The 19,023-nt window shown below is 43.9% G+C and overlaps 2 protein-coding genes across 6 annotated transcripts in view; both read left to right on the forward strand.

Annotated features, from left to right (window-relative positions):
* Positions 1 to 19,023, forward strand: part of RABGAP1 (RAB GTPase activating protein 1) — a 75,470-nt gene that overhangs the window by 36,295 nt on the left and 20,152 nt on the right. The gene's annotated exons all lie outside the window — the stretch shown is intronic.
* Positions 1,953 to 4,818, forward strand: GPR21 (G protein-coupled receptor 21). Its single transcript, XM_087753491.1, has 2 exons — positions 1,953 to 2,077; positions 2,501 to 4,818. Exon 2 carries the CDS (start codon positions 2,871 to 2,873, stop codon positions 3,915 to 3,917), a length of 1,047 nt encoding a protein of 348 aa, XP_087609617.1. The 5' UTR covers positions 1,953 to 2,077; positions 2,501 to 2,870; the 3' UTR covers positions 3,918 to 4,818.

Here is a 19,023-nt window from a genome sequence, read left to right on the forward strand (position 1 = left end):
TATGCTTGTACTTGTAATAAAAATCTAAACATTGGGGAGTTTGCGATTCGGTGGTGCATCTTTTGTTTTGAGATTTCAGCAACCAGATGTTGTTTTGGTCAATCTCACCATTTCCAATGCTGCCTTGTTTTTATATATCTGAGATATATTTAAAGTTCAATGTATGTTGTTTTCTTAAGGATGTTTATAATGTGTCTATTCATGCCTAAGGATCCAGAAATACTATCTGAACCAATTGGTATGTAAATCATTCTCTGCTTTGGAAGGATAGGAGATCGTTTCTCCAGCAGTAATTCAGTCATAGCTTGGTTTTTGTATAACCACAATACCCTTGCCTAAATTTGATTCAAAGTTTATGTTTCCTAGCTACAGTTCTAGTACTTCAATTGCCATGAGTAGAAATGCCATAAATTATAACAAAAATGAAGGACAATAGTAAAGGGATCTTTTTTGGGGTAAAGATAGGGCAGGAAAACCAAGTTTTTGTTTTCAGGCTTTTGCATAAGACTAACTAAAAATCTGCCAAGTCATGCTGTTGCCCAGCACAGATTTTTGACCAATACAAGTGTATTGTACAATGTTTTCTTCTGCTTACAGGTCAGCTAAAATCCCGAGCGCTGCAGTGTGATTGCTTTGAGATCTGTCCCTTTGGCTGCAATTCATTTCCCATTAGGTGTCCCGCAGAATAAGAAATGTTTAGCTTAGGTGGACCGAAACCTTGGGTTTGCTGGTATCAGTTGAATTCAGCGTGTGGGCTTACGCTCCTAAGGATGCCAGTTGCACGCTTTCATTTTTGAACAAAAGGACTTGAGTTGCTGAAGAGCCTCACTCCAGTCTCTTGCTGGTTTGATCAGTTCAAAGACCCATTCCCGTAGCCATGGGCCTGTCCTAAGCCGTGGCAGTGGAGCAGTCCAGTGTCTGGGCTGGAGAACGAGCTTCCACATGCCACGGGAACGTGTTCTCCAGCATGTCGAGTGAGTAAAATGCTCTTGACAAACAACATACGAGTGTCCTGTGATGGCATCTTTGCCTTGCGTGCATCGAAGAGGTTTTTCTGGTTAAATACGGGTGATGGTATTAGCTTATGGTGTGAATACAAGTTTAAGTGCTGTGTCGTGAATCTCGTGCCTCTTTGCTCTCTGGAATGTCATTGGGTTTTCCAGTTTGTCTACTTGGGTGTAGGGTGTCTCGGGGACTGTCAGGGACAGCGACGCCTTTGGGTTTTGTGTATGCAGGAGGTGCTTCCCTGCCTGGATCAACATCTGGATTACCGGTGGGACCCAGTTCTCGGCTTTGCCCTTGGTTTCAGGTGTCTCCTAAGCAACACAAACTACACCTACTGAAGACGTTTATTCCAGAATAAGCGTTTCCCCAAACGGGCTCGGATGGAAAAGCCTTAAATTACGACTCAACGTTTGAATTCCTGTCCTTGCTTTGGACGGCTGTCATTTGCCGTGGGGTGAGGTGTTGAGAGGAGGAGCAGGGGTGCGCGGTGGGTGTCTGTCCGCAGGACCGGGGTGTGGGTGGGTGTCTGTCTGTCCGCAGGACCGGGGCGTGGGTGTGCGTCTGTCTGCAGGACCGGGGCGTGGGTGGGTGTCTGTCTGTCTGCAGGACCGGGGCGCGCAGGGGAAGAGCCGCTGCCGCCGCTGCCCGCGGCGGGGGACCCGCCTGTTGTCCCGGAGGCTGCGGGGTCGGGGTCGCGCTGGGGGACCCCCCCCCCCCCCCCCCGCCGCCGGCCACCGGTGAAACGGGCTCGCCCGGCGCCTTTTGAGGGGAAACCCGCATTTGCGAGGCGGCGGGCAGCGCTGCCGGGCTCCCCTTCCCCACCCCCGGCTCCCGCCGGCGGCCCGGGGCCGGGGCCGGGCCCGGCGCTGGGGGCAGCGGGCGGGGGGCTGCGGCCCCGCTCCCCGCCGGGTCCCCGCCGGCGCCGCGCCCTCCTCCGCGCTCCTGCCCGCCTCCCTCCCCTTCCTCCCCGCCGTCCCCTCCCCCCGGCTCCGCATCGCCGCGGCCGGAGCACACGCCGCCCGGGCCGGCGCCCGGCCGAGGATGCTGCCGGGCTTTTGTTCCCCTGCGGCAGGTAGGGGCCGGGGCGGCGGGGCGAGGGCTGCGGCCCGGGCCGGGCGGGGGGCGGCTGGGCGGCGGCGGGGGCCGGAGCGGCGCGGTCCGGGAGAGGCGGCGAACAAAAGCGTCGTGCAAAATGGAGCCAGGAGAGAAGGGCTGGACCCCCTCCCCGCCGCGCATCCCTCCGCCCGCACGGCCGGCGGCAGGGCTTTCGGGCAGGCTGCTTCGCCCCGGGAGCCTCCCCGCGCTGCCCGCCGCCGGAGCCCGGCGCCCCGGGCCGAGGGCGTGGGGGAGCGGCGGGGGCAAGGAGCGGCGGGAGCCCGGCGGGGAGCGGGGGCAGGCGGCGGCGGGGAAGCGCTGTAGCAGGGCGTGGGGAAGGAGGGGTGGCGGTGGAGGTGAGAGGCGGTTTTGTAAAGCACTTTCCCCTTCTCTCTGTCAGCCCTCGGAGGACTCTCGTCCTGACTCGGTGACGGTTCCTTCTCCCTCTTCCCCCGGCCCCTCGTCCCTCCTCGGCGAGGCAGCCCACCCGGGAGGGCTTTAACATCAGCCCTCTCCCGTGTGCGTGTGTGAAGTTGCTGACATGACTGCCGCTGGGTCCCGGTGCACCGGTAGCGGCGGGGAGCCGGATTTAAAGGGGAATTGTGCTGCAGACAATGCACAGCAGCAGCATCTGGAGCAGCCCTGGGGACTGGAGCTCCGGTTTTGACATTGCTACACACGCAGCACCAGCCGCAATGGCAGCAGCTGCCTGGAGTGGCTGCAGGCAGCAGGCAGGAGCATGAAGTAAAGAGATCACTGCAGTGCTCAAGATGAACTCCTCTTTGGTTAGCAACCAGAGTGGCCGGCCGTTCTGTCTCCTGGCCATTAGCTATTTGGAGACCATCAATTTCTGCCTCCTGGAAGTGGTTATTATTGTGTTCCTCATGGTGCTGATTATTTCGGGCAACATTATTGTGATATTTGTCTTTCACTGTGCACCTCTGCTGAACCACCACACCACCAGCTACTTCATCCAGACTATGGCGTATGCTGACCTCCTGGTGGGCGTGAGCTGTCTGGTGCCTTCTTTGTCTCTGCTGCACTATCCTATTGTTTTGAGTGAGTCCTTGGTTTGCCAAATCTTTGGTTACGTGGTCTCAGTGCTGAAGAGCGTCTCCATGGCCTCTTTGGCATGCATTAGTATTGACAGATACATTGCCATCACAAAGCCGCTGACCTACAACACGCTGGTTACCCCATGGAGACTTCGAATCTGCATACTGATCATCTGGCTGTACTCCTGCCTGGTGTTCTTACCTTCCTTTCACTGGGGAAAGCCTGGATATCACGGAGATGTCTTTCAGTGGTGTGCCAATTCCTGGAACACCGATCCCTATTTTACCCTCTTCATTGTGGTGATGCTCTATGCCCCGGCTGCTTTCATCGTCTGCTTCACTTACTTCAACATCTTCCGCATCTGCCAGCAGCACACCAAGGAGATCAACGAGAGGCGAGTGCGCTTCAGCTCTCAGGATGGGGAGGCTGGGGAGGCACAGCCTTGCCCGGACAAGCGCTATGCCATGGTTCTTTTCCGCATCACCAGTGTCTTCTACATCCTCTGGTTGCCCTACATAATCTATTTTCTGCTGGAGAGCTCCAATGTCTATAGCAACCGCGTTGCATCCTTCTTGACCACTTGGCTTGCCATTAGCAACAGTTTCTGCAACTGTGTCATTTACAGTCTCTCCAACAGTGTCTTTCAGAAGGGGCTTAAGCGTCTCTCAGGGGCTATTTGTGCCTCTTGCGCTAGACAGAGGGTAGCTAAGGACTCCTCTACCTCTAGGAGCAAAAGATCTTCCAATGGATGTCATGTCTAAGACGCCTGTCAGCTGGACTGGGAAGTGCAGGGACAATTCCGTAAATTGCAAAATAAGTTAAATATGATTTTCAGATGTCCAGATTTGCAAAAAGGTTTCTGAGAAATGCTGCTGACATAGAAGAATCAGGAGCACATATCATTGTGATTTCACTTTAAAAAATTACTGCTGTGGAGGAGGCTGTGGAGTTTCACCTCCATATTCATTTTTAAGAATAAAGCTGTATCTTGACACTTACCTCTCCAGCTGGTGTGACTGAATGGAGTGGGTGTCTGAGAGCTTCGGCAAAATGTAGTCTTTCTTACAGCTTTACTAGGTTCTTTCGAGATTCGTGCTTCACATGTAAATGATAGATCTGAAGTGGAAATGTCACAGTGTATGGTATATTACAGGGATTTTTTTTTTTAACATATGCCAAAGTATATTGACACGATGTTCCAGCATCATAACAGAAGGGTCCAAACAATTTGTTTTTTTCAGTGCTACCTAGACAGGACTTCTAGAACAGTAGTGAACAATGTGAACATTTTAGTGTGAACTTAAGGTCTTATTGAGCCATGAGTGCAGCGGTGTGATCCGAACAGTCGTACGCTTAGGAGGACTGCTCTGGCGTCCGTGCCCCGGTTCTCTGGTAGGATGCATGCATGCGATCAGAGTACGGCATCTGCATTTTCCTGTTTGTTGTGAAATAAGAAGAAAAACTTGGATCAGACCAAATTTAGCAGTTGAATAAAATGTGTTTTGATAAGCTAAGAGAAAATACATGTTGCTTTATGATACCAGAGTTGTGGCAGCCACTCGAGGATGATGCCAACATGTGAAAATTATTCTCAGACCAGTGGAGAAATGCCACGTTTTTGCGTGTGGAAATTTTCTCAAGAACAGCTTTAAAAATAACATGTCCCCCTTTTTTTTTTTTTTTTTTTTAATCTAAATTCTTCTGATATTTTACATACTAGAACTTAAGGGGAAAGGAAAGAAAACAATTGTCTTCTAAACAGCTAAGGGAACTATGTTGTAAATTTAACTGTAGTATTTGAGTTATTCATAAGTGCACAGAGCTAAATCAGAGACATTTTTCTTTAGCCTTTGTGGGATTAAAGATCGTTCGAATATAGCAGGAGCTAAATCCTGTTGGCAAACGCGTATCTAACTGGTCAAACAAAGTCAGTATCTGAGAAACAAAACCTCATTGACCGCAGCTTTTTCAAGCTAGTTTAGATTAAATATTTTTGAGTACTGTAATGCTGTTAAGAAGGCAGTATGGCCCTCAAATGGATTAGTTTTCCTAAAGAAAATCCTTGTCTTTTTACTGATGCCATATTGGAAAATGAAAGTGAACCATGTGTTCCTGTAATAATGGATTACAGTCTGCATCGTCTTATCCCGCCCTGCCCCTGGGACAGGGCTGCCCCCGCCGCACCGCCGGTCTGAGAGCAGGTTACATACCATGGCCGCCCGCAGCTCGCTTCCTCCGCTGTGCTTCCAGTCGGTGCGTTGGACTGCCGTGAGCCTGGGGAATTCGTGAGCGCGCGTCTTACAGTTGGTGTGTACTCTCTTAGTCATAGTGGGAATGAAAAAATATTAGGGAAAAGTAATTTGATTTTTTTTAAATTTTTTTTTTTTTTTTTAGAATTGGGGTAATTCTCTTGGCCAAAGGGAAGACTCTGTATTTTTGTTAAATGGTTTCAGGTCTACCATTGTCGTAGATCAAGATCGTCCTCTTGTTAGTACTCTACCCTGTCCCTCCTGCAAGCATACACATCCCTCCTCTCCGGTCTGCCGTGAGCCCTGGCCTCTCGTCTTCGTGCTTTACCCTGGAGGATAACAGTTCGTGTCTCTGTCCGTGTTCGCACGTGCAGCGGTTGCTACAGGCCGTCCTGCTTGCTGCCCATCCGCATTTGCTCCAGTTCAGTCTTGTGAGGCTGCCAGTGAGGCAGCAGCGAAGGAGGAGAGCAGCGGGATGAAGCGCTCCTGGCACGGCTCGTACTGGTCAGCACTCACTGCCGAGAGACAGGAGTTCCTCTCACGGATACGTGCGGGTGCCTGCTCCTGGGGAGGACGGGGCAGAACCCCCGACTATAGCTGCCGCGTTTTGGTTTGAGAACCCTGTTACAAAGCACATTTAAGTCATATCTTGGTCTGCTTTCAACGTATTTCATCAATAGTCCAAACCTTTCAAGATAAACTTCCTCCGTAGTTCATCTGAAATTTTAAGAACAAAGGCTGTCTAAACCCTGATGCCTTCACGACGACATTTCTTGTTATCTTTTGTAATAAGGCAGTGTCTAGAGCCGGGGCTTACGCTGTGATCCTTGCACAGACACGATAGAGGTGATTTGTTCTGCAGAGCTCTTGCAGTCTGAATTTTGGTTAGAGACACAGACAGCCGTGGGGGGAGCGGAGCGTACGGGTGTAGTGAGTCATTTGTAAATGGTATAATAAGCTCACAGCACATCAGCTGGCTAATTGTTCTCAAGTGTTTTGTAGGTATTATGGCAAAGGTGGGCTTTGGGGAGCAATTTAAGGGCTTTAGTCACTAATATCAAAGGGGGTGCGTGTGATATTTTTGGAACAGCCTCTCAGGTAAACTCCCAATAGCTTTTCTCTGACTCTTCACCTTATCTAACATTTCCAAGTCTTTGAAGTGATGCAATCTATCACTAAAATAGCATTTGATTAAATTTAATAGAAGAAAAGAATCTGCTAGGGCCTAAAACCCTAAAAATGGCAGTTTCAGGTTTAAGTGGAAGCTGGAGAGCAAAGATTGTTGCTTTTTTTTTTTTTTTCCCCATGGCATGAATAGAGCGTTTAAATAGGAGCATTGTATGCTAGTTTTTGAGAATATCGAAAATTTAAAAAAGTGGTAAGGGGTCTAAATCATGGCATAGAGATTTAACTCGAGATGAAGCAGTTGCTACTTCCGCTATAAGCCTAGAATTGTACTCAAAGCGTAGTGGCTGTTACAGATGCAGATGCATGCTTGCAGCTGTTGTTGCTTTGCAGCTAGGGTTCAGTTATAACATTCCTAACAGCCAGGCTTTTGTTCAGTTGCCTTACTCATCTCAAAGTCTTCATCAGCTCAGATGATTTCCGTGAGAGGTGAAAATCAGAATCTGGAAGTCTCCAAGAGATGAGGACAGAGAGGAGTTGCAGCCGAGTGATGCGTTCAAGTTTCATCCAATGTTTGCACAGACGCTTTTAAATGTTGCCTCAGTAGCTTAGTTTTAGTGTCAAATATTTCTGGTTTTGTCTGTGTTAATTTATTGATTTTTTAAAATTTTAAATTACTTCTTTTTCCTCTAAGTTAATTTAATGTTGATCTAGGTTTGTATGTAATTAGGTGTTTTAAATATTCATAACATTTGAGTCTGTTGTCTTCAGTGAAATTGCATGGGGGTTGATCTTGTTCACTGTGCCAACTGTGGAAGAAATAATTTCGAAATGTATTACCTTGTTTGCTCAGCAGTCCATTTAACATCCTTTGTCATATAGCTAACATGAGGCACAGTAGTCCTTTTCATCACGATCTCTGCTATGAATTGTTAGGCAGCAAACTTTCCAGTTGGATCGCTTCCATCGTTGTACATAGGAATCTAATCCTTCCTTGGCTATATTTGTATCTCAGTGTGCCTGGTGCTTTAGAAATTGGTATCAAGAGCATTGCACAGATGAATGCCACACCAAGGAGAAGACAGAAATCAAATTACATCTTCATAAAAAATTGTGTGTTGTGATATGATTAAATTAACTAATTTTGAAGTTCCATCTCAGACTATATATTATTTTTTTTTTATTAGGGTTATCTGCCTCACTTTCAAATTAAGCTGCTTGAAGGTTCAATTTGCAGGATGCAATTCAGTGGCATTTTTTTAGTACCATGGAAAGGATTTCTATATGCACAACTTCTCAGAAGGTGATAATTTGCTTCATCTAGAACTCTTGATTTTTTATTTTTTTTTTAAAGTTTACTGGAAGTTTAGGTTTTGATTATGTTGTCATTTTCCAAATAGGCTGGCAGAAAATCTATGAAATACTATTTTTTTATAATCTCCAATCAAGTGACAGTATTTTTTAACTTAACAGATATCTTTTGTGTGAAACAGAAGTTTTGCTGTTATCTACTGTTAAGTTTTTTTAATTAAATGTTGCTAGTTTCTACAGTCTTCATTTGCTATTAGGGGCTTTGTACTTGTTTTTAAGCTTCTTATCACTCAGAAATTTGTTTCTGCTAGTTGAAATTCTGACATGGCTCCGTGTCAGAGTGCCAAGGGGCAGTCTTGAATATTTGTCACAAATCTTTGACAAGAAGAATAAAGTACCGAGGCACAGAGACTCTCAAAGAGTAGCACGAGGTTGCACGAAGAGTCTTTCTTACAGCAGAGACTTAAATGAGAATTTCTAAATTTCAGTCTCGTGCTGCATCTCTATGGCATTGTTCCTCATATAAAGGTTTTACCTGTAAGAAGTCCTAAATTTCAGCAGTTTGTTCTGAAAAAGACACTTCCAAGGCATACAGGTTATGTGAGATGGAAATGTTCAGTATGCAAATTTAATAAGTAGATTTTTCAATGTTTGTTGTGGTATTACCAACTGCTGTGATGGTAACAGATGTACTGAACCTTCATGAGTCGGGAAGCCTGAAACATTTCAGTCTGATCTTACTCCACATCAGGGTTTGGAGTTGACAGAATTTCTGCTCCTAATTCAGGTCGGTGCTTTAAAAACGCGTTTCTTAGGAACTGATATCTGAGCATAGGACTCTACTTTTAGACATTACAAACAAAAGGCCCATTTAAAATTTTTCCAATTACTTGATTCATCTGTTGTAGGTAATTTTAATTTAGTAAGAGGAGGTGGAGGTTTTGGAGGGCTTTTGTTGTCGTTTTAACACATTTTTGATTCTGGGTACTTGAAGCACCTGCTAAAACATTTGCGTGGTGTGGTCCTTATTTTGTTGTTTAGTTTAGAAACCTTTTTCTTCCCTTCTGTGACTTTGCAGAATACGACGACACATCCTTTCCATGGTGTCGTTCAAGATAAACTTGAACTTTACCTCACTACCAACACTCTCTGAAGTTGGCAAAGCACACGTTTGTAACCGATGTTCTGCTGAGATCCAAGAGGTGTAAAGGCCTCCGTGGGTTTTTATACTTAAATGGGGGAAGAGTAGCTGTCTTCCCTTACGTGACTTAAAGGCGCGGACCCTGTGCAGACCCCGGGGTTGTTCTGTTCAGGCTTCCAGGAGGGCAGAGGCTGGGGCGTAACGGCAGCGGAGAAGGGCCCGAGCCGAGTCCGTTTCTTCTCCTGGTGAAAGCAGCGCTTCCTCCCTGCTGTCTCAGCCCGCCTCTTCTGCTCTTCTCTTTCCATTCCTATTGCTGAAATTCAGAGCTCTAGAAAGCATGGTTGACATAGGGCTTTTCTTATATTTCATAATCTTTATACGATCAATGCTGTTGTTTGTATGTGGCTGTGGTCTCGGGTCAATCAGGTCTATTAAATCTCTTACTCGCTTCGGGGTCCCTCAGGCTTTGTCATAGCGCGGGCTTGGAATCCATTTGAGCGAGGTCAGGTTCGACCTTGGGGCCGTCGGGTTGTACAGACTGTCTCCAGCAAAGTAAAGAGCCCCTCCGTTAGGGTGATGGGAGCATCCCCCATCGCGAAAACAACCCATTTTGCACTAGAAAAGAAGTGTTCTCCTGACTTCTAGAGGCCGCCGATGTCTTAAAGCTTCTCAGTTGTTGCTTCCCTTATTGCCTGTGCATTGCAGAGGTACCACTGCGAATGACTTTTTCTGCAGATAAGCAAAGGCAGACAATTTAATACTAAAATTATGTGTTTGGAAGGGGAGAGCTCTCTAAATTAAAATCTAGTATGTGTAAAATCAGATGCAGTTGTATTTAGAGAAAGAAACTGAAAGTTGTGGCCAGTGGAAACAAACAAAGGAAACCCCCTGGACAGTGTGCCTGCGCTGACGGTGTGTAAATGGCAGTTCTGTCAAAACAATGGAGTATTTAATTTGGGTCATATCCTTTACGATACATTTTTTTAAAAGATGGAGTTTAACCTTCTTGCCTTTGCTTTGCTGCACTCCGGAGGCGGCTGGTCTGAGCCTCGGGGCTGCTGCACCTGCAGCAAACGGATTCCCCTCAGACCTGGAGCGGCGATCCAGCCCCTCCATTTCCATTCAGGTAAAACGGGGTAATACCAGGCTGTGTCATGGTTGACCATCTGAGGTGGTGTAGCAATAGGGAAATAATTTGATGTGATAGAGTTTTAGTCAGCTTTTCAGTTTTTTTTTCTGTGAGGCAAGGTTTTCTGGAGAGGTGAAATGTTTTGCTTATGCAGGCAGCTTTGCTGGCGGTTCTCCGTTCAATATTGACTTCTGTCACCTTTCAGTTTTTATTACCATTGCAGAGTTTAAAACAAGCCACAGTCTGTGTCTGCTCTACGTGCAATGGAAGTGTTTGCGGATTTCACCCATGTCGCATTTGGATCTCTTGAGATTTAGCACTTAATGAAAACGTTAGCGTAAGTTACGTTCCTGTATCCTGATCCAGGTTGTTTATTTACAGCCTCTGGCGTACTTCAGCAATCTGTCCAGTCAAAGCTGATTCTCTAGCTAGTGAATTTGTGGTGACTTAAATTGAGAAACAGAAGTTGTTAAAGTCATCTTTGTTTTGGCCTGAAGATTTGGGGGGGGGAGCGTTGCGATCACCGAGCTGATCAAAGGACGTGCAGACCCTGCGCCGGGGAGAGACCGGGAGGCCGAGTCGCTGTGGGACCGTTACCTGCACGCGGGGTGGTAGCCAGGAGCTTTATTTGCTGAGAAGTTTTTCGAAATGCTGAGCAGATGCACATTGCATTAGATTATATTTAGAATTGGGGTTTAGATGGACCAACGCGTTCTGAAATTAGCAGTCGCTGCGTGTGCGGAGGAGCGCTGCGCGCGGGCGGTTCCTTTGCATGAGGGTTCCCTTGGGTGGGTAGGGAGAGGGAAGGGAGTCCGAACTTCTCGTTCCGACCTCTTTCTTTTTATGAATTTTTAAGATGAGGATAGCAATTTTGTAATTCAAAGCTTTGGCTTCTCTCTGGTGGTCGTTACTGGAGATCCTTTAATTAAAAAGTTAAATAAATTGAAGTAACTCCTTGTAAAGATGAACTCAAATCTTGCTGCGCATATGCGAGTCATTCTTAAATGTTACCAAGATCACGTGATGCAACCAATCAAATGCTTAATAAACCAAGTCATTACTTTTATGGTAAATTGAAAAAAGTTCTTCTGGGATTTCAACTGTAAATGAATCCTTGAAAATCAATAATTAGATTAGTAAAGGATGACGTGTTAATATGCTGGCAGGAATATAGAGGGATTTGTCAGGGGAAGCAAAACCAGACTTTGCACTAAAGTGGCTTAGGTGTATTTATAGTGCTAGTGATTTTGTGTGTGTGTGTGAAATCTTTGGACTATTTTAATATAATGTAAGGCTTTGAGCTTTAGCTAACTCAAGTTGCTCGTTTTATGAAGTTACATTAGTACCACACTGTGAAGTATTTTTAAATATTAGCATTACTGAGTATTAAAAGTATTTCATACAAACATTTTTTTAAAACATTTTCTGTAGATGCTGTCAAAGGAATTGATGTTTAGTGTACAAAGAAATAAAACCCTGAGGGCTGTAAGGTACCTGTATGTTTCTGATCGCCTCGGTTTTTGAGGGGTTTGGTATTTCTTGAGGATAAATTGTTGTCATTAAAACCTACTAAAACTAATGGCGCAGTTAATCCTTTCAGATAACAGGAAGCAGCGTTACCTCCAGCCACGCTTTTGAACTGTCTGAAAGGATTTGCAATCGCATATGTTGTCTTCACAGACTTACGTCTTTAGAAATGCTGTACAGCACAGTGTTTTGCAAGTTCCTACGCTGATAAATTTATCTCCATATGTAACCTTTGAAATCTAGTTTCTATTGTACTTCTAGCATGTAAACACTAGATTCAATTTTGTATTCCTCTAATGAATGCAGCAGGATGGACATGAGTTTGCAGTTGCTAATGATGAGCTTTTTTACTGTTCTTAATACTTGTGGGTATGTCTTTTCTTCAGGGATTTCAAAATTGTATTAGTACCTTTTTTAATTGGTTTTTTTTTTTTTTTTCCCACATGCTGTTTACAATTAAACTGCAAGCATGGGAGGCTATGTGTGCATGTGCTTTTAGGTTGCTTTGCTGAGTGAAATACAGTGGAGCGATCTGACTTCAAAGGATGCTCGCTTCTCCTTGCGTCCCACCTGTCTCCTTGCGCCTTCACGGTAACTGGGACAGCAGAAGCCACTGGTGAGGTTATTTCAGTGTGTTCTGTGCAGATTTGACATTTGTCAGAGGGTCGTTCCGAGGAGTTTGGCTGGGAGACAGTCCAGCTCCTTACACGAGCAGTGTTACAACTGGTAGTTTTTTCCTGTGTCAGTGAAAGGGCCAAGAATAGACAAAATCACAGGTAAGAATGTGTATGTGTGTGTTTCTGAGAACTTTGTGCACCTTTTAATGCTGGAAATGGTTTCGTATTAAAAGATGAGAAAGAGGTGTGAGTGTGAAACCCCTGCGATGAAGAACCACGGAAAAAAATCCACCAAAGCAGATTAGTAAAGCAAACAGGTGAATTAGAGCCAACCCGACCCGTAAGACTCTCCCTGGCTGCGTTTCATTCTGACGCAGCGGGGAGTATCAGGGTGTCAGTCCGGGCTCCTCGACGTTTCTCGTCTCTGCCTGGGTTTGCTCTGTTTTGTGCTCTGCGAGGGAGCGGGGAGACGGTGAAGATGGGTGTTTCGATACGCCAGGCAGCTGAGGAAGAGTTATTGTTGTGGCTCCAGAATTACGTGTTTTGTGCCAACTCAGAATTGTTGTTAAAATACAGGGGAGAGGGGTACTTGTACCCCATCGTTTTAATAGACGTTTCTGTAGCTGATTTTTCAACTAAGCCTAATAATAAGAAAAACTACAGTTGAGCCAAAAATGACAAATGTTACTGATTTAAAATAATACTTGCATATTTTTAAATATTAAATGGAACTAGATAAATTGGAAGCATGTAAATATCTGATTCTAAATCTTTGCATAATTATTTCCAAGAGGTAATTTTGCTATGAGCTATTAAAACTCAAAGAAATGTATTATTCCCTTTGAAATGATCCGTACCCCAGCTGTGTCATACACCTCTTGGCTTGTTTCCTTTTTGCTGTAGATGTACATACATATATATATGTGTACTGTGTCACTGGACAATTACTGCCGTGTTAAATTGATTGTTTTAAAATACATACATATGTGTATTTTACATATATATGTGTGTATGTGTATATATGTATTTAAAACCAAGCAATTTAACACGGCAGTAATTGTACAGTCACAAAGTTTAGGGCTTTGTACAACATGTAATTTTAAGAATGTCAATGTGGTTCTTAGCGAATTTTATAAACACTTTTCTGAATCTGTTATCAGCACTTCCCATCCCAAGAGAAACTGCACATTTTTCAGTGATTGTTCCACTGGTTACATTTTTGTCTGCCATTTGTTCTGGATTGATGTAATCTTGATACTACTAAAATTTCAAGGGCTGTTGACGCATTTCACATAGCCTAGGATTGCCTGTTCTCCAAATATATGGATCATGCATCAACAGTACTAAGTAGCCTTACTGTTTTGCCTAAAAGCCTAGCTAATTTATTTAATATTCTCTCTTTAAAGAGAGGTCTCTGGAAGGGGTAGCATATTTTAGGATGCTCCTTCTCTTTAAAGGGAAACTCAGAATTGAATAGCAGTACTTGTTGATCAGTGATATATTGTAGCCAAAGGATGCATGGGTGGTTTAATAGGAAGTTTTTGCTTCAAGTTTCTTGATGAAATGTAGTGTTCTACAGAGCTGTGTGAAGAGTGTAGTTTTTTATTCTGAAATGCACTTGTACACTTTATTTGAAAGGTCTGAATGGATCATAAATACATTTAAGAAATAAATGATACGTCACATGTTTTCACGTCTTGTCTCGGATGACTTTTATGTAACTGTGCTGATAAAGGTGTGTTCGTTTGGGAGCGGGTGGGGTTTTTTCCTCTTATCTTGATGGCTCTAAATAGTGCGGCTTGTACGTAATTGCCAAGAGCAGGAAAACCTTCCAGCATGCGTTTTGTGTTTGTGCTTTATCCATACATGATGTAGGGCACTGTAGGCAAACTCCTCTCTATAATTTTCCTGTGGGAAACTTGAGCCCTAAAAGGAAACAAACACAGCGAAAGGGCTGGATATCACAAGGGATTCACTTTTATTTTTAGAATTGCACTATATTGCCATATTTGGACTGAAAGTATGCTGTATCAATGCACTATTGTATCAAATTGCAGCTGTCTAACCATTCTGAATTTGTCTAAATTATTCAGGTTTTTTCCACAAATACTATTTACTTGTGGATGTTCTCAGTACGTGCTAACTCCAGGTAACACTTACGTTCTGCGGGAAGCGTTTCTTGAGAGAAGTTAACAAGTACGTTGCTTTGAAAGGGGGTTTTGTGATATTCCCTGAAGGTCTCCGTAACAGGTGTAATTCTTCGTGCCGAAACCTTCTCACAGTGGTTTGGTCGAGGACAAACGCAGGAAACGCACTCTGTGCAAAAGTCAGTGTAAATTTTGCTTATTAAAAGTAAACTGGGGAATGCCATCAGTCTGCAAAATAGACCTGGTGACGCAGCATCCGATTGACACTGAAAATAGCTATCGAAAGACCTTTTAACGTTTCTGGATGTATTTAAAATGTACAGATCTGCTCAAAATAACTTATCCCCGTCGTGTAATGTTACCCTTGTTGCTGCCCATGAAAGTTTCGGAGAGTTTTGGCTTTTTCTGCTCCTTGCAACTGCTGAAAGCAGTCAGCTGGCTTGTTGCTCTCTCGAATGACTTGTCTATGCCTTGCACAGAGATGCCTTGCAGCGACATGGCACGTGCTGATCCGACCCTGGGCAAAGCAGGTAAAATGCCACTGATGGACTGAGTCTCTAGACCCTGCTCACAGTAATCTCTGACCGCTTGACAAAATCCTTGCAAAGTCGGTGGGATCTTCCTAAGAAATAATTGCCACGTGCAAACCAATGCTGTTGTGGCAAGAGCGAGAATCAAGCAGAAGGCTGGTGTTTGTGGTGGATGTGTCAGATAACTCTCCCCAGTGAGCAAACTTCCATATTTCGAATCATTCTGGGGGTGGGGACAGGAGGGGAATCTAAAGTTTGGACCTTACCCTTTTTCCATTTTTATGTCGTTTTCGAAGTCAACCTGTGTCTAGGTAAAGGCTTTATGTTCCATGCCCCCATCGGCTTTCTCCAGTAGCCTGGTGAGCCAGGAGTTGCTCTTTGGGTGGCAGCCATTTCCAGCAGGCAACCTCCTCTGCTTCTCTGGAGATTCTTATTTCAGTTTTTTTCATCACAGATCTTGTCCCTTCAGCAATTCTTTGCTGCTGCTTCTTCATCCTCTTGGGTTTATGTAGGGGATTAGGAGGAATAAACCTGAGCTGCTGAAAACTGCAAGTAGATCAGCCCCATGAAGAGGTGCTAGGAACTCCAGCTCTTCCATGTCTCTTAATTGTGGCTTGAGCTACAGAAAAAGCTTCTAAAGTAACACAGTCTCAGTCTGAAGACATCGATCAAGGTTGTAGCTGCACGATATGGTTTGCAGATCCTGGGATGGTCCCTGGAATGTCATGAAAATAAAAGGAAAATGTCTTTTTTAAGTTTGTCCAGCTTAGGAGGTGGGAACCAACATGCTTTTATAGACAGGCTGATACAATAGATGAGCTTTTATCTGCTGGACCGCGTCCTAGTTTCCATAATTGCTCTCGTAGTTTCTTTTTAAATCAGCTGGAGACGAAGGTTTCAGTATAACTCCACTAATATTTTAAAGTGCATGAAAGAGGGGAAGGAAGGGTATGTTCTTAGCCTGAGCATCCACATTTTCCTGCTTTCCTTTGGAGCAGTGAACTGTTGTGAGAATTTTAATCTTCAGTGCACTTGCCTCAGTTCTCATGGCTGTTTTCCATTCTGTTTTCTTTATTACTTTCTTTTTCTTCCTGTCATTCTTAGCTTTCTATTTTTCAATCCCAGTTTGTGAAGGGTGTGGGTTCAGAAGGGTTTCCTTCAGTTCCCAGTCCCCTGAAAGCATGAGAAATTGCCCATTGAGCCAATTCTCACAGCAAGGTATAAAAATAGGAGTAAAGAAAAGGTTACACAATGCTTGGATTGCAGCAGTTTGTACTAATGGGGAGATTTCAAAGCCACGGTTTGAAAAACATTTTTTAAACCTTATCATTTCCGTTAATTTTTCTCTCCCCAAGCTATGTTTCAGGTGCAGGAACTAGCGTTACAGATTACTTGAAGAATTGTACCGAAACATAGGAGTCAAGCGCTGAGCAAGTCACGCAAAGCCAGAGAGAGCCCCCTAATTAGTTCTCTTTAGCCATAATGAGTGATTCGTTTGAGAAGCCTATCCTCAGAGTTTCCAGCCAGATGCTTTGGTCTCTGCTATTAAATAAGTGGATTGAAAGGCAAGTGGGTTTAAGATTATTTTGCCATCGCAGCAGAACACAGGTAGCAAACACTCAGGAGACCCACGGGTTTGGTACCGCAGATCGCTGTTAGCGGCGAGCAGTACCTGTGCGCTTGCAAAGCGAAGTACTTTACTGTAATTCAGTCTTGCAAACTTTTAAGAAACTGAAAGTTAGCACTAAGACTGTATTCACATGCTTTAAAGTTTTCAGAATTGGTTCTGAGCATTGTCTTCCTCAGCTTGCAAAACTAGCTGAAGCTAACAGCCAGCCATCCTCTTACTTGTCTTTGTTAACTGGAAAGGCTTATATTTATATGAAATCTATTTAGCATGGGATTTTGTTTGTCTGATTTCCTTATAATGAGACGGACCTCTTTGGCATGTTAATTATTATCAAATTGAAATGCTAAACAGTACTTTTGATATAATTTCCAAAACAATCCAATAACTTGATTCTAATAGCAGTGTAATGCTTTCCTAATGAAATGCCTGTATTAAGCCACAGAGAGGAACATTAACCTTGGATTAAAATCAGAAGAGAAAATCAAGCACACTGTGGTAATTTTGTTCTTGTTTGCACAATTTTTTTTGTGGAGAAAAAGACAGCTAAAAGCTATATTTAATGATCTTCACGCTGATTACATCATGTACTTTTTTTACTATTTTACTTCTAACCTTTTTTCCATTTGTCTGACAGAAACACGGGCTATTTGGATAGAGTAAAACTTTTTAAAAAATAAAACATCCCTTCTGTTTTGCTTCCACAGAGCACCTTGTATGTTCGTAGTCTTAACCTGGGCACTGTTACATGGTAATCTCACGTGTGAAGACGACTGGCTTTTTAATTGGTGTGTTCAGTCATTGCCAGGGAAGCCACCTAACAAGGGAACCTTCGGCTCTTTCACTAGTAGTGGTTCCTTAATGATTATTCTGGTGTCTTTTCAGATGATTCCCACTACCAAGGAGCTCTTGCTCTCGTTAGCTGCCCAGGAAAGTCATCTTTTAAATAGTAGAAAGAGCGACCAGTTGCAGGCAAAAAGAAATACCTACAGACAAACAGAGGGCTTTTGTTTCTGTTTTATTTCGGCAGTTTGGGTAATAGCAATGGTTCAGCTAGATAACAGCTAGATAATCAGCTAGGTAACAGCTGGGTCATCACGGCCTCAAAAGGTACAAGACATGGTGAAACACAGCCGTACAAAATCGGAAATCTGACTAATCAGAAGTCGCAAAGTATGGCATAAAATTTTAGAAATAGTTCTGAAATTGTAGAGGTCAATTCAGATTTTTTAATTCAATATGGTGAGCACAATTTCAGATTCAAAAGGCACCCTAAAATTACCTATTACATGCCGGGTAAATTAAGTGTTGTAAAGCAAGCTTGAGCGAGTGATTTCTGTTGTATGCTACTCGTAGAATAACAGGTTGGAAGGGACGTCTGGAGGTCATCTGGTCCCACACTCTGCTCGAAGCAGGTCTTACCAGAGCAGGTTGCTCACAGCCCTGTTGAGTTGAGTCTTGAACACCTGTGATGACGCAGACTTTACAGCCTCTTTCAGCAACTGTTTCCATCCACATGGAAGAAGCTGCTTAGTCTTCCAATTTGCATAAATGTTCCTTGTAAAGTAAAGGTTTTAGGAACTGCGTCAAATCTTTTGACAGCTATTTTCTCTGTGTGTGGTTAGTAATTTTTTCATTTGTGGCACTGTTTGGTGTATTTTTTTTAAAATACATATTTCTTATTGTTGTTTTCTGTATTAAAGGAGGACATACGATGTCTATGAACTATTTCCATTGGCTTCCTAAATAAGCAAATTACCTCACTTGCTCATGGGGGAGGGTAGTAGTTTTTTATGTTTTCGAAAGATACTTTTCCTTGCAGTGCTATGAGTTCTGGCTTAAATGACTACACTAGAAATAGTTTCAAACTGAACTGAATGAGATGGATGAGGACATCTCACTCGGTCGCATGTCTAATGTTGGCAGAGACCCGAGAAGACCTCGGTGTGGGAATGGCACCCTCTTATTTTCCCATTCGGAATGTGAATCTGTTGTAGAGGGCAAATTAGGTTAAGCTGGACATTGTTCACAAATCCTTATGGTTTCTCATGATGTGCCTGACACAAACCTCTTCCTTCCATATTCTGGAAAGCTTTTTTCAGGATGCTTCTCCAAGGTAGGACTAGGATTCCTTTTAAGCCATCCTCCACAATTCTCACAATTCCTAATAGGGTGGGCTATTTGAGGCCAGTATTGCCAGCCAATTTCATGGAGATTATTTGGTGTTTAAATCACTCAGATAAAAGTTGGGAGGAAAATGCTCTAAGTTTCCCTTTTACTGTTTACTGAACTTAATTGTTATGCTTTGTCTAATTCCTTTCATCTCTACCAGGAGTTTTCACTGCCTTTTGTGTAGGACTCGCCCTCGATGAAGACTCGCTTGGTGTTTCTTCCAAGTGGTCTTTTCGGTCTATTGTTCATATTTACTGGTTTTCATAATTGTATGCTATTTGTTATTGTTCAG

Source organism: Nipponia nippon, unplaced genomic scaffold, assembly GCF_047370975.1.
Source record: "Nipponia nippon isolate SJK-2023a ecotype South Korea unplaced genomic scaffold, ASM4737097v1 scaffold_16, whole genome shotgun sequence".
NCBI lineage: Eukaryota > Metazoa > Chordata > Aves > Pelecaniformes > Threskiornithidae > Nipponia > Nipponia nippon.